A 15838-nucleotide genomic window follows, 5' to 3' on the forward strand; every position below is an offset into this window, starting at 1 on the left:
ACTTAAAATGTATAATGGAAATTTAGATGTATCTCCCACGTTTCACAGCAGATATATTACCCACAGCTCTAATTTAACTGATGTTGTATAAAATTAATAAGATTCAAACATAATCTTTCTCTGTCTCCTTTTTTTTATTTAATTTAAGGGACCCTTGAGAATAAATCCTAAGAAGTACCATGAAGCCTTCATTCCATCTCCAGTAAGTGTAATTTAAAAATGCTTTAAAGTTCGTAAGTAAAGGTGCATTAAGATAGGAGTTATGCTGTGTATGAAAGGTCGCTCAGAGGTGAGCTGGAGTAAATGAACGTGATCTGGATTTACTTTTAAATCAGATACTCCCAAACAAATCTTGCTTTTTCATCCTTCAAAGAGCAACTGACATAGCCTGTGCTGAAATGGGGGGTACTGCTGGGTCCCACAGAAGCCAGCTGAACTCAGGTTTGAGGACCACCACATAGTGTAACTGTAAACCCCTGGTTTATGGCTACAGAGGTTTTATAGATTTTCCACTGATTTAAGTTAATCTTCCCTAAACAAATATGCTCTCCGTTTTCGATCTGCTGCATGAGCTAATTGGAAAAGTCATTCCAGAAATAATACGCATGATTCTTTTTCATGTGCCCGCTTCTGCACTAGCTGGATATTGGTTGGCTTGGGTTGTGCTTCTGTCACGTGGGACTGCTTTGTGCTTCTTCTCTCATCCTTCCTTATGTTAACTGAAAAGAGGGGCTCTTTCAATGTTAAGGACTTCCAATAGGGAAGGTGGCCTCACAGATGGCACAGCTAAAGCTTTTTATCTGAAACTGACTTGGCCAAAATGTTACTATCAGTGAGAGAGTTTCACGTTGACGTGTTCTGTTGCTGTGGGGGAGAGGCAGTGAAACACTGACACTCTCGTCTCTACTATTGACAGCAGTGATGTGTTGGAGCTTGGATTGAAAGCCTTGAAATGTGTGCAGTGTCAGTTCACTTTATTCATTGCAGATGGTGTTCACAGCCCTCTATGTTACAGGAGGCTGACACGGTAGAAGCTCAGGGGTGCATGAAGTAGGTTCTTGCTATGAATTAGGAGAAATACAGAGGATCTCTCTGGGTAACACTGAGCGTGTAAGGGAGAAAAAAGGAATTGTGATCCTTTCTTCTTGTAAATTACAAAACACAGGGTTATATGTAAAATCCATCTACTGATGTGAGTTTCGATAGATGTGAAGCTCTACATCATCTCTGATTACCTCTGGTGCCCTGTGCAGGGCGTTGCTTGCTGCTCTGCAAAGGAGGGTTAGCTGAGGTTATCTCATTTACTTTTCTACTTTGCTTCCCCTTGTGGGGCTGAATCCTAGAACTAGCCTTGTGCTCAGTAACAAGCAGAATCAGCCCGTGGGCGAAGATGGCTCTGGTGTGAGCACTGTCCTTGCTCTGACGGATGCTTTAGGAACTTACCTTTCATATCACTGTATGTGCCACTGAGGGTAGCAGGAGGGTTTGCAGCCTTAGTGTTCTGCAGGACTTCCCATCGTTACCAGATGCTGCAAGAGCTACAGCTGTGAAGAATCACCCTGTCTCCCCTGCTGCTGGCTAGGGCACCATCCTCTCTGCTTGCAGCTCTTGCTTGGCTACAGCTTCACGGATGTTCACATGTAACAGCTGTTCACCTTTTAACACCAGAAGTCCCAGCATGTTTCTTGCTGTGAATGTACTGTCTGTGTCTTTGTTGTAAGGCCCAGAGCCTTTCTCTAAAAACCTTGGGGTGAAAGAGAAGACAGGAGGGGAGTGCAGAATAAGCAAGTTTTCCTGAATGCCAACCTGTGTCCTGCAGCACAGAGCAGCTGCATATACAGACAAAAAAAAATTAAAAAAGGCTTTTTTATTATTTTGACTCTGATAAAGTGGTGGATTTAGGTGAGGAGCTCAGGCAGAAGGCAGAGGGTGGGGAGGAATGAGGAAAAAGACCTTGTGTAAAAAATCTGGCTTTTTGAAAAGAACGGCTTCCAATTTGAATTATGTTGGTCCAAGAGGCTTTGCAATTTTTCTGCATCTTGTCATGGGAGGCAGCTTTCACACAGCTGTTGAGCTGCTGCTGCTTTTCTTTCTAAGAGTAATTTGGTCTCTTGGAGAACAGCCTTAGTTTCACATCACAGCAGGGTTCTGTCGTTTCATTGTTTTGGTATCTAAGCAGAGTAAGACATTTATGTGATATTAAGGCCTCGTGTTTTCAGGTTATAAAAAGTTTTTCTTGGAGGCTGATTGTACTGGTAGTTCTGATTGGATTTACTCGAGCATTTGAGATTCAGGACCGTGTATCTGAGAAGCCACTAATGTTGTGATTGGGATTTTAATTTTTGCAAGGCAGTTTTTTCATTGATAGACAGTGAAGTTCTAATCTAAAGAAACTCATGTATATGTATATATTTTTGTACTTCAAAATGATGAGAAGATAGTTCTCTGTTGGAAAACTGTGTTCATTGCTCGTGATGAAACTAAGTGCTCGCATTGTTTGACATGTTTGTGGTATTTTAAACAGATCTGTGGAATTCTTCGTATACCAAATTGTGGGGAGATAGAAATGAAAACAGCAAGAGTGCTATAGCTAATTAGACAAAAATAAGGGCAAAATTGGCAACTCCTTAAAAACTTAAACATCTGCGTTGGCATCTTCAGAAAACTTTGTCTTTATGCACCCCATTAAGAAAATCTTCTGCTCCAAATCTAGATTAGCGAAATGCCAAACGTGTCTGAGGAGCATAATCATAGTGTCTACGATTATTAGCAGCTCTTGTGCAAGGATGTTAACAAAGACTATTGAGAAAAGATGTCCTAACAAGTCTGCTACTGTAGATGATCCTCATGCTTGCAGTTGGCATCTGTAGTCACCGTTTCTTTTTGAGTTTGATCTAACATCGGCTGTGCCAAGTGCAGAATATACGGCGTTTCTTCATTCAAAGGAATTGCATCCCCAGCCTCTGTCCAGGCCTTCTCCACGTACTGCCTTGCCAGTCCCAGCACTGCTTGTCCTCTGGCCCTGCTTTCCCACCTCCTGCAGGACAGCAGTTGGCCCTTCTGTGCAGGGCATTTTGCAGAAACTGCCTTGTAAACACGATCAGAACAATAGCTTTTATGATGCTTCAACTGAGAACTTAATACCTGGAGAACTGTGGCCGCAGAGAGCTCTCTACCCATTCCCAAGAGTAAACGTAGAGGAACTGAGCAGAGTTTGCAGACAATGTATTTGGAAGGTTTGACTCTGCCGTGGATAAATACTGTGCAACTACTGTGCTGGCACATGCATACAAAGAGCTTATTTGCTGAAAGATATTGCATATTGAAGGGCATGTGGTGAATCCATTTCACTTCTGTGCACGACTGCAGGATGTTTGTCTCGCTCGGGTGTGTCTTTTTGATGACAGTGTTTTAAACCTCATAATAACTGTAACTTAATATGCTTTGGTCCAACATTGATTTTTCTTTTCTTCTTTGACTAGGATGGGACTCGTGATATCTTTATTGATGGAGTGGTTGCTCGCAACAGAGCCCTGAATGGTGACATCGTGGTGGTGAGGCTGCTTCCCAGGGAGCAATGGAAGGTCAGTTCAGTGTTTGTGATGTGACAGAAAGAGCTTATCACTTTTTTCTTCGCTAAAGCTGGTGCCTAAACAGAGAATAGAGAATTTCCTACAACTCAGCTTAGTTAAACTGCTGTTTACACTGCTGTGGATTAAAATATTTATCTATTACAATGCTTGGAAGGAGCAATACCTGAAATGTTGAAACATCACTCTTTGCATGGAATGACCTTTGTTACCGCTGTGTGAAGTTTGATGACAAGTCTGATTCAAAGTGCAGTTGTTAGAGGTTACTTCTGATATCTGCTCTTCATGCTCTGGCACTGGGTGGCTCTGATTAGGTATTTGCAATTGCTTTTGCTGTTTCGCAAGTGCTATTCGCAAAGCTTTTGTAATGATGAACCCTTTCTACTTTTTGGGTCCTGAGTCCATGGAAATCTCACCCTGACACAGCTCTGGATTCTGTAGTAATACCCATCCTCACGTGATCGAAGAATGTGTAAAGTAATGGAGCAATGCAAATATGAGATAATCTGTTTTTCGTTTTAATGTCCACCGAGCCCCCCGTATTGTTTTTTTTCTTTCAAACATCAGGACAATTTTATTTTGTTTGCAGGTTTATCTTTACAGCTTTTATGCAAGAAAAGTTCTTTCTCTTCTAGAGATGTAAACTTTGGGTAATGTTAAGGTACCTTGTATGTGTGAGCATGACAGGACTGCCACAGTTTGCTTTCCAGACACCTAGTTTACAAATTCTTTTTAAGAATATGAAGGCTATTGTATATTGTTTGGACAAAAGTAACGAGGGTGATTCCCTCTGGTGGGAACTGTTCTGAACTATTTTGGCCTGTTTCTTTTTTACTGATTGTAGTTACCTTCTCTGTCTGAAGCTATGAGATTTTAGACATGCAAATGCAAGGTTTTCAGTCTGGTCGTTTAAGGAACTTCTTATCTTGGCTGCTTAATAACATTTGGAGTGATGGTTTGAAACACATTAGAATGTGTCTTTTCCTTTTAAATATGCATGAAATGAGTAAATGGGCTATGTGTATATTGGCACATGTAACTGCAAAACTGCCTTATGCAACAGATCATTGTAAGTGGGAACTGAAGTATTATATGTATATCCTTATACAGTAAAGGGGTCTGCTGCAGTCCTTGTAGCCTCTGAGAACCGATATGGAAGGCTGAAACAAAAGTTCTTTGATATCTATTCAAGAGTCCAAAACAGAGTTCAGGAAATCTGTGTTGACTGCTCTAAGTTTGGATCACTAAATCCCTATGAGTAAATTATATTCAGTATTAGACTATTTTATGTAGTTGGAGAAATGGAATAGTTTGGTGCTTAGATCCCTTGCCAGGATCCGCCAGCACAGGGGCTTCTCTGTAGGCCCAATGCAGGTTGCCTGTGCTGGAAGCTTGGTAGTTTTACTATTTTATCACTGGCTCTAAATGGAGATAGTGCCTCTCTCTCTTATCCTCATACCTTCATATGTTCTACGCTAATGGTCTTCAGTGAATAGGTGAGCAATTTTATAAGTCGAAGAGTTCTGAGTATTTTCTCTATTCTGGACAAATGCTGAAATAAATAAAACTGCTGGAGAAATGGTGTCTGACTGCAAGGAGGCAATTCAGAAAGCTTCAGTGTTTTGTAGTATGATTATGATCCTTCTGTGGTGAATTGTTCACCTTGCCAAGTGAATTAGCTGGAACATGCCAGTCATGTTTTTCAGCCACACAGGTGCTGCCCTATGTAGTGTTATTTTTTGTCTCTTGCCATCAGCAGCTTAATCAGCGATGACATCCCTTTTCCCCTATTCCCTGAATCTCTTGCTATGTGCTTGTGTTTGTATTAGTTCTTTGGGAAAGTTGCCATAAAGTTGCACTGAAAGATACTGAATTCTGCCAAGTAATTCCTACTGATTAATGATAAACTGTCGCAAGCTATTTTGGGTTTTTCCATTTGTTTAGTCTCATGCTGCTGCAAAGCTGCCACATAGGTATCTTGAGGATTTTTCTCCTTCCCATTGGACCTTTGGGGCAAGCTGAACAGCTTCAATTATTTCCTTGAAAAATGTAAATCAAACAAGTGGTATAACTGATGCTCTCTGAGGAGACTTTACAGGCTCTGTACATATTGGTTTGTTAGGACTGAGATATGCGTGCTGATCGCTTTTATGGTTCACCATTCCCAACCCACTAGTCTGCGTTCCGCTGAGAGCTGAGCTGCTTTCTTGTGCTGCTGAGCCTGTATCCTGCAGAAAGTAAGGCTGCTGATGGAGCTGTGCCTTCAACATATCAAGCACCGTGGCCATCCTCTGGGTGCTGCTAGAAAATCTGTCTGAAGAGAGGTTTCTCCAGGGATGTGTGGTGTTCTGCTGTGCCTATAGCATTGGTGCCTTATCCACAGGTTCTGTTGTCACATTGAAGCACACGGGAACATCTGAATATTCTAGATGCTTTATGAAGTACCTTCTTTGAAAGGCAAAACAATATTTTCTTCCTCCAGCCATCTACTTCCTGGCTCAGTGGTGGGAAATTTATCAGGCTTGAGTTTCTCAGCATCATGTCCTTCCTGGTGTGTGCACTGAGAGGTCGAATGAGCTGCTGTGGTCCTCCCTGGGCTTCTTCTGCCAGCTTCAAAGGTGCCTTTCCCTCACACATCCTCTGGGAGAGCTGCTTGCTGGTCAGGGGCAGTCAGTTTGTCAGTTCATATTTCTGTGCTTGCTATGGGCTTGGATCAAGAGCCAACTAATTCAATGGGCACTGAGGGAGAGACACTGTGTCCTGAGGTTTTTATCTTGTGCTCCAGCAGAAGGTAGCCGCTGTCTCCCTGCCAGGGCAGAGCGGCTGGCGTTGCGGTGTCCACATTTGGAGGCTGTATTTCAGAAGTTCCTCTCTTGTCCTCTTGTGTTACATCTTGGGAATACTGAGGTACTATGGTAACTTTCAAATATTTAGCTGTTGCAAAGTAAGGTATTTGACTTAGACTGTTTTTCCAGGTACTTAACCTACTCTTAGCAAATGAAGTCAGAGTATCGTCGCAGTCAGCTCGACTGTCCCCCTCCTCATTCAGGCTGTAGGGCTTCTCTGACTCTGTGGCTTGATCTTGTGGAAGAACGTCATGATAAGAGAGAACCAGTGATGAAGAACTTACCTCAGACCTTGTCAATTATTCTGATAAGGAAGAAAAACAGCGCTTTTATTTCTTGACTGATTTTCACTACTTTAAGTTCCAGCCGTGGGTTTTTATTATGTTTTATGGACTTGTGCTTACATCAATTTCAGGAGCTTCAATTATACAGTGACATAATTACTGGAAGGCAAAAAATGATGGTACAATGATTACAGCATTATTTCTCAAGCTCATCAAGAAGGGAAGCAGCGTGTCAGTATAAAGGATAAACCCAACGCATCTTTCCTTGCAGACTTTTTTTTGCTCTTTTACCTTCTGCTTAATTGCCAGTTAAAATTTGTTCAATTTCAGATAGCTGTTTTGGTTTTTCTTGCAAGATGTAATTTCTTTGGTAGAAGGAAATAGCATAATAAGTCACTTGATATCACTTGGGGCTTGGATTCCTGGCCCAATCTCTGGTGCTTTCAGAATAGCGGTTTATAACGTGGAATGTTTTTCATGACAACCGTCTCACGCTTTGCATGCTATGGCTGAAACTTTAGAGTCCTGCTCTGAAAACAGTACTCACAAGGACCTGAATGCTGCATATTTGACTTGCGCTGCTCAGGGTTATCTGGGAGGTTCTCTGGGGTTCAACCCCTTATCTGCAATGCACAGGAGAGGGCACTGGTTCTGCCTCTTCTCACTGCAGTGGTATATTCAAATGATAGTTTTTGCTGTATGTATATATTAATAACGTGTATTAAATAATGGCATAACAGTAAGAGATCAGCAGTTTCTTCAGCTGGTGCATTTGGTCTGGTCAGGTGGTCTCTGTGGCCAAGGCTGTGGGGCTGCTGGTTTACGTATAGTGTGTGCTGCTGGGTGATGGGTCCAGCACAAAGTGCCCCAGAGTGACAGGAATTGTCACCCTTATGAGAACACGGTTCTGTTCAACAGAGGTGTCAGGTACAATACTATGCAGTGGGAGATCTTAGCAGTGCCTCTTTCAAAGCTGTAAATCAGATAAATATTTAAACACCTTCTGTACAAAGATGTAAGCTGCAATTCACTTTGCCCGGCTGTGAGTGCTGTTGGCGTAACTACAAAAGAATAAAACCAACCAACACAGAGAAGGAACAGTTTGATTCAAACACATCAGCAATACCATCATGTGTAGTTTGAACAGAGCTACGTATCCTGGCAAGCCAGTGCTCCAGCAGTCATTGTGAACCCCTGAACCATCGACTGGCCAGAGGGGATGCTAGCTTTGAGTTTACCCCAGTGAGTAATGATTCGTTTCCACCAAATTCTTCTGAGAGTCCGTTTCTTCTCTAAATCTCCCAGCTAATGTAAGGATAACAGTAACGCAGGAGGAGATAGGGTTCTTACAGGGTTATCACAGCAATACTGTTTGAGTCTTAACAATCAAGAATGTTGTTTGGAAACATTACATTCATAATAATAATTATTAAAAAAAAAAAAAGTTCTGGAGAAGCCATTATTGAAATAGTAAGTGTTTTGGCATGTTAAAAGCGTTCAAGTGGAATTCATGATATCCAGGAGTAAAGTGGGAAGCCTGAGAAGCCAGCTAGGAAGGTATCCAGAAAAGCAGAGCTCTAGCAGATGTGAGAGCTTGATGGATGCTTTGGGGAGGAAGGGCAGCTGGTGTTTTGTTTTGCTGTAGACTTCATAGAGAGAGCTGTGAGCTGCACATGGATATGTGTACCGCCCTCCCCATCTCAGAAAATCCCCATAGGCAGAAACTGGAGAAGCCTCACTACATGCATGCTTTCTGACAGTGCCATTCTTTGGGTGACCTGTGTGCTGGCATGGCTCTCAGCATGCCTTGCCTGGCTGTTTGGACTGGGTGTGGGATACTGACTGGAGGCTGATAGCAAAAAAAAAAACCAAAACCCTGAGAACATTAGAAAAGTTGCTCAGTGAGAGATGGGTGGCATGAAATTTCTTCTTCTGGATGTTGCTTTCATGATTTCTTAATCAAATACCACTTGAATTAGTCAATGTTTTAATGCAGTGAATTTTAATAGAAAGACCTGGCATGCTTTTAATGAAAAGTAATGAAATCATGAGAGCATTGTTGAACAATCTGTGTCCTTCTAATCCTTCCTCCCTTGCTGGATGAGGGTGATATCAGAAGGCAGAATGTTTAGGTGTGGAGGAAGGCAAGTTGTTATTGAGTGCATCTTACCTTAACAGCGCAGAATTACATTGCGGATTGGCTGCACAGATGCAAAACAAGATAAAGGTGTTGCCTTTGGTGAACTGTCAAGCATTGAATAATAATCCATCACACATGCAGTTAGTTATCAATCGCTAGTGAAATACCAGCAGAGAAGCCCCTAGTGATAGGGGTCACTTCAAGCTGAATGGCACCACTACATTCGCTGTGCTCCTGGAGGAGCTATGCACTGAATGGAAGTGCTCGTGAGGGCCTCTGATCCCACTTTAGAATAGGACTTCAGCCAATGTTTAATACCTGATCTCTTTTACTGCTCATTTTTCTTCTTGGTCCCATGAATATAACCTAGTACAGCAAATTGTTTCCTTTAACAACTAACCTTTCATCGAATGATTGTTTGAAGCGCTGTTCTTCCAAGTCTTCTGTAAATATGCACACATCACTGTAGATTATTCTTAATCCAATCTCTTACATAACCACTATCATTTTGGACTTTTCTTAGCCCTTACTTCCTGTGGAATTAGCGTTTCTTAGAACTATTTGGTTTTTGCCAGTTTGGAGTCACATTTGATGATATCGCATGAGTATTTGGAGCCCACACCTTCTGAAGGAGAGTCAGGATACCTGTTGTTGTGATGGTGTTGGACTGGGGAACGTCACGGATGTTAAACTCACTCCACTTTCTTAGAAATGCTTCTTGAAAGACCGTCCAGATTTTCAATGGTGTGGGCTTCTTTCAGATCTGCACAATTAGCAAGTTTAAATAAAGCCTACCATGATAAAAGTCCTCCCCAGCCTAAGGTCCACACAGTGAGCGTTATACTGTGAAGAAAGGGCCAAGTGAGTTAGGTTGATTTTTAAGGATATCGCACCATTTGAGAACTGGAGAAATGAAGAGCTAAGATGACACCAAAAAGCTGTTAATCGTGAGCATCCCTGGATGTTTTGGATAATATCCTGAGTTCTGAAGAGAAGGAAAAGTGCTGCATATCTGTGGCATGTTTGTTCTTGCTGTCGGCTCGCAGAGAGGCAGTAATTGGCTGCAGTATTTGCATGTGGTCAGAGCTGCTAAGCTGGCTCATTAAGTTGTTCTCTTATTTCCTTAACTCATGTTTATTTTTCTTAAAACCATAAATCAGAGGGACAGGGAACCTGAAATAGAGGTGATTTATGTAAATGAGGGACTGCAGCCGCTGCTGGTGTGGTGGTGAGGGGGGTTTCTACAACAGGTTCTGTGGGGCAAGATGTGGAGCCTCATTAATAACCAGCTGGTTCTTGAAGATAAGGAAGATATTTATCATTAGTGATGAAATGCCTTAAATTTGTTGGCAGAAGGTAATTTGTAGCTAAGAAAAGTTGTTGCCAGCTTAGTAGGAAGGTTCAGAATCAGCCTGTTGCTGGCTGCCAAGCATCAGGGTGGCTAAGCCTTCTCCCCAACATCAGTCCCATGTTTGCCTCTAGACAAGGCAAAGCCCTGCCAGGCTGGGGCCTCCCGCTGCTCGCATTTCACTTCCATGACATCATTTGCTATGGGGGGGCAAGGGGGATTCCCTTGAAGCTAATGCTAGGCACATCACAAGAACTGGAAATTAATCTGTTCTGGGTGCAGTCATACAACGGAAGGTGCCTGCTGAGCTGTGTGCATCAACAGCAGTTTCCTTAACACTGCCAGTGTAAGTCTTACTTCAGCTGCTGCTTGATGTTATCCTTTACCTGATTAACATACAAATCAATGCTCTGGAATCTGTATCTGTGGCCGCATCTCTTTCTGCAACATTTTGAAGAATTGCAAGCCATTCTTTTAAAATGAAGTTGCTTGTTTAAGAGCTGTCACTCACAACACTAAAAGGTAAATTAAAATTCTTGATTATCTTTTCCAACAAATTCCTCACTGCTTCAGTAGCTGTGCACTTGATGTGATTTCTCAGCGTGTGCTTGCTGACAAGACAGCTGGTGTTCACAGTTTTGAAGGTCCCAGACTCTATCTGCAGTTTCCAGTTTTTGTCCCAGTCCCAACTACATGGAAAGTCTTTCAAGAAGATTTGGTAATGACTCTAGGAAAATAGTGCCGAGCAGACTGCTGATCTGCTAAGTATGCAGAAAGTGGCATTGCTTATTATTTTTACCGTTGTTTCTATTGGCTTATTTTTGTTTTCTACAAGTCAGGCAATAACTGGCTCATAAAAGTAGGTCTACATCTTTTGTGATTTTGTAACTTACTTGTTTTCAGCTTTCTGGTATGCTAAACGTTCATCCATATTTGTTATGTTCTGGGGATGGAGTATTTCTTTTTACCTTTGTCTCAATTATTTTAAACCAAAAAGCAGTGCCAAAATATATATTTCTTAATTGTTGAGCAGCTTTAGAAGTGTGAAAAGGAAGAGCTGGCACAGTGTGTGTATTTTGGTTGTGAAAAGTGACTGGTGAAGAGTTCCCCAGGCATCATTCTGTCTTCCATCTGAAAAACATCCTCTTCTGGGTTTCTGCATGAAGGTGTATATTCTAAATGGTGCTTGTTGGTGCTTGGGAATCCCAGCTGCTTTTGCTAATTAGCTTGCAGTTAGGGCATCCTCCTGGTTTAGTTCTCCTTGTTTTTTCACTTGTTGGAATGAGCATTGACCACTGTTGTTTGTACACTATGTTTAGGCTGGATATTCAGAAAAACTTCTTTACAGAAGGGGTTGTTAAGCACTGGAACAGGCTTCCCAGGGAGGTGGTTGAGTCACCATTCCTGAATGTATTTAAAAAGAATGTATTTAAAAACTGTGATGTAGTGCTCGGGGACATGATTTAGTGGAGGGTTGTTAGAGTGAGGGTGGTATGGTTAAGTTGAGGTTGGACTTGACGATCTTGAAGGCCTTTTACAACCTGAGCAATTCTATGATTCTGCATACAAATTGGCATCTCTTTCACTGAGGCCTCCAGGTCCTTCATGGCATTGTGCTTGCTGGTCTGTTCCTGTCTGGGGAAGGCTCTGAGGAGCTGTGTGGAGCCAGAGCGGTATTGCAGCAGCTTTTTTCTTCCTGATCAAGTGATTGATTGAGGGGAGTGGGCAGGGGTTCTGCAGTTAGCACAGTGGTGAAGTACTTTAAGAGGTGTATACATAATACACACAAACACGCACATACATATGTATATCTGTGATCTGTACTGAGCCATGTAGGGATACCCAGGTTTATCAGAGGGCTGTTAGTTCAGTCTGGTTTAGTTGAGCAGCTATGCTTCACGCACAGAGCCATGTTTTGACAGCATTGGCATTTCGTTATCTACTCTTAGAACTGTTTATTCTTTTCACTTTTCCTCGCAGTCGTTGAGCTGCGGCTGTACTATGTTTATCAGCTTAGATTCGCGTCTTGGAAACTTGGTTTACCTTTTTATGTAATCATTTATCACTAATACATGGTAACGTTTCCTGGCAGGAAATGCATTGTTAAAATTCATTAGCAGAGGGGAAAAAAAATCACAGAAGCGGATGGTTACCCTCTTGTAAGGTTCAAAAGTTTGTAAGGCAAAGGAAAAACGTTCTTTGTGGCACCTGACATCATTTTAGTCCCACTGTCCTACTTTCCCATGGGTGACTCCTATCAGTGACTACGATATAACAGAGCCCAAAGACTAGGTGTGGTGGCAGCTGTAACTGTCAGATGGAGGAAAGGCTGGGAGGGGAAAGCTGGCCTTGTCAGGGCAGTGTCTTTGTCTATATAGTAATTTCCTATGAGCTGACTGAGACCTTGGGCAGTCTTTTTTGCTACTGTTCACAAAACCATAAATGCACATCATTTTTTTTTCTCCCCCATTTATCTTTTGATCGCTGAAGGAGTCTGCATTGTCCAGTAGTCAGTTTTAGCCATCCGCCCCTCTGTTCCAGCAAAGCCACTTAGGTGAGTTCACCAGTGAGTGGCACATCACTGTAGCAGCCAGCTTTATTGACATGGGAATGGAACTGGGGCCTGAGGGGCTTTGGGAATTAAATTGCTGTGATTGTAAATAAACTGTTATCCTGTACTTCAGAGCTTCAGTTTCCAAACATTAATTTCTTTTAAATGCTTTGTGAAAGCAGAAAAAAAAATAATCTGCAGTTCAACTAATCTCTTCTAACAATGTATAATGTGTTCTGAGGATCAGCGCTTGAGCGAAGGGCGTTGTCCAAAATGACAGACGACAGAATACACATAACTGTGCAGTGCTGTTAGGAAATGGAGCTCCCAACCTTATCACCCTCTGATTAAACACTGTGGTTTTACCCGCCAGGGATCCATTACTGTAGAAAGACATAAGTATGTGTCAAATATACTTCATTCGGAAATTTCACATCCTGTTACTTTTGTCTTCATAGACTTGCCTCAACACCTCTGTTGATCAGCAGGCTGGGATTGCTCCCTCCTACCCCACCTCAGGGATTAAATGTCATGTGTTGTACCTTTCCTCAACTTTATCTTTGTATAAAATCATTAAGGTTGGAAGAGACCACTAAGATCACAGAGTCCAACCACCAACTAACATCCCCACCATACCCACTAACCACGTCCCTCAGTGGTGCAGTCCCTCATCTCCACAGTCTTTAAACACCTCCAGGGATGGTGACTTCACAACCTCTCTGGGCAACTAGCTCCAATGTATCACTGCTCTCTTTGTGGAGATGTTTCTCCTACTATCCAACAAAAGTGGCTCTATGCATGGGGAATCTGTATCACTTGAGTGACCAGGGTGAGAGCAACCCTTTGGCTCTGCTAAGCAGCTCTGTGCCCATTTGTCTCTTAAAGAAACTCCCTTCCCTTTGTAGATGTGGTGTGAAGGAAGTATAGACAATAATTCCTAAGTCCTATATATCAAGAAAGCTTTGGAAGGTTTTTTTTAGGTTAGATTGTATCAACCGTTGTTAAGGTCAAGCTGAGGCATTGAAACAGGTTGCCCAGTGAGGTGCTGGAGTCACCGTCCCTGGAGGTGTTCAAGAAATGTAGAGATGTGGCACTGAGGTGGTGGTGATGGGTTGGGTTGGACTTGATGATGATCTTAGTGACCTTTTCCAGCCTTAGTGATTCCGTGATTCTAGCTGTGTGTTCATGGCTGCAAGCTCCATGTGTAGTATAGGGTTATGATATTAAAAAGGGCAATGAGAAACGTCAACGTGGGATTTTAGATTTGCTATGTATGTAATTTATTACTTGCTGCCACATTTTAAAAATTTTCAGATCTTTTTTTCTGAAATGGAAAATAACATAGAATTATCATAAACTTCATTTTTTCCCAGGGCAGCTTTATTTATTCCTTTAGCCGCATACACATAAACTTTTCTTCATGATAAAAAGATAAAAGCCCCCTTCCTTGAACAGCATTAATTACTGTGATCCATAGTTGTGAAAAAAGCATGCCCCAAAATGGTGAGATTTTCCCACTCCCAGACTTCCTGATGCTCTCACTGTGCAGAAGTAAAGGCTGAACAACTGGATGAGTTTAAAATGAAAAAGTCCAGTTCACGTCTCTTTGATAAAAGGCAACAAATAGGAACAGGAATTTTTTTTGGAAGAAAAAAAATCACTGAGGAATGTTTAAACCATGCCCTAATATTATGCATTCAAATATATTTACACTTCCGTAAGCCTTGTAGTTACAGTTGAGCTTAGGCAACCTTCCTGTGTTGCAAGCTTAGAAAACTGAATGGAACTCTACAGTAAAACTTGATCTGGGCTGAAAGCTGACTGTAGAGGTTTGTTTAGAAGCCAATGCTGTGCGGACAAAATTTGGTGAGTCTGTTTAGTGATTTTTTCCAAATTACGCACGCTCAAGTGGTTTTGTATCACTTTGAACCTGTGGAAGGACTTAACTAAATAATCTTTTAGAATTCAGTTTTGTAACTTAACTTCTGGATAAAAACTTGACGTGCATTCTAATGGTAGCAAACAAGAGGATGTGTTCAAACTTTTTGGAGTTTCTTTGGAAAAGCTTATACTGGCTGGAAGTGAATACTTCTAGAAGCCAGTCAATCATACGAGTGCATGTGACTATTCCAATGTGATAGATGTGCTCGTTAGGCCAGCGGTGGGGAAACCTCATCTTAAGCAGCTGTTGGCATGATCCACAGGAATGAGCCGCTCCCTCTGGAGGTCAAGAGTACAGTAGTACCTGTGTGGCAATTTCTGACTGTGTGAAAGGAACAAGAGTGGTGTAAATTCCCAAGTAATGCGTAGGTCCTTGAACTGTAGCCTACAAAGTTTCCAGCTAATATGCTTGAGTAACTGAGACTTCAGAAAGTTCTGTATTTTATCATTAAATGAAAATGAGACATACTACTTCTTGTATTGGAGGACTGTAGCATGCTTGTTTCTCTGTGCCTCTGTTGCAATATCCATATGTTTCGTATGACATGATGCAAAATATTTATACAGGTGAGAACAGTGTCTAACTACGTACAGATTTGTATAATAATTTACTTCCAACTCCTACTTTCAAACAACCATAGCAAATTTCTGTTTTCCTGTTAGAGATCTGGTGGATTCAGAGGGCTGGTAGGTCTTGCTACCTGATTGTTTTATAACATTGGCAGTTTTGAAGCTATTAACATCGAAGTTGTATCTTTCAGTTATAAATTCCTAATTTTCTTTAGTATCATTTGAAGTAGAATTTGATGGGTGCAGCTCCTGAAGTCATGGATAAAATAAGAGGTATACACTTGAATGTGTAAGGGTTGAAACTGGTTTTCATCTAGGTTTTGAAATATTAACTGTATTTTTAACTTCCCTAAAATAAGGCTTTGAACATCTCAAGTATGTAGACTGCACTGGGCAAGGAAAGCAAAATTCTTTTAAGACATCATAAAAACCATTTATATGGTAAAGTTTGGGTAGAACATTTTAATTGTCCTTGTAGGACTGCACATAAAACAGTGAAAGAACTTCTGGGAGGTTTCAAGGCAACTTTACAAAGTGGTCAAATTAGAAAGAAAATTATGAGGTAAGA

At 41.6% G+C, this 15838-nt stretch overlaps 1 protein-coding gene across 3 annotated transcripts in view; it reads left to right on the plus strand.

Annotated features, from left to right (window-relative positions):
- DIS3L2 (DIS3 like 3'-5' exoribonuclease 2) overlaps nucleotides 1-15838 on the plus strand; it is a 162777-nt gene that overhangs the window by 22756 nt on the left and 124183 nt on the right. For all 3 annotated transcript variants that reach the window (XM_065748085.1, XM_065748084.1, XM_065748086.1), the window contains 2 exons: nucleotides 149-202; nucleotides 3483-3584. In XM_065748085.1, the coding sequence (XP_065604157.1) occupies nucleotides 149-202; nucleotides 3483-3584 (156 nt within the window). The remainder of the gene's footprint in view (nucleotides 1-148; nucleotides 203-3482; nucleotides 3585-15838) is intronic.

The sequence above is a fragment of the Cyrtonyx montezumae genome, unplaced genomic scaffold (assembly GCF_038088225.1).
Source record: "Cyrtonyx montezumae isolate F1298 unplaced genomic scaffold, pur_monq_1.0 scaffold_5, whole genome shotgun sequence".
Lineage (NCBI taxonomy): Eukaryota > Metazoa > Chordata > Aves > Galliformes > Odontophoridae > Cyrtonyx > Cyrtonyx montezumae.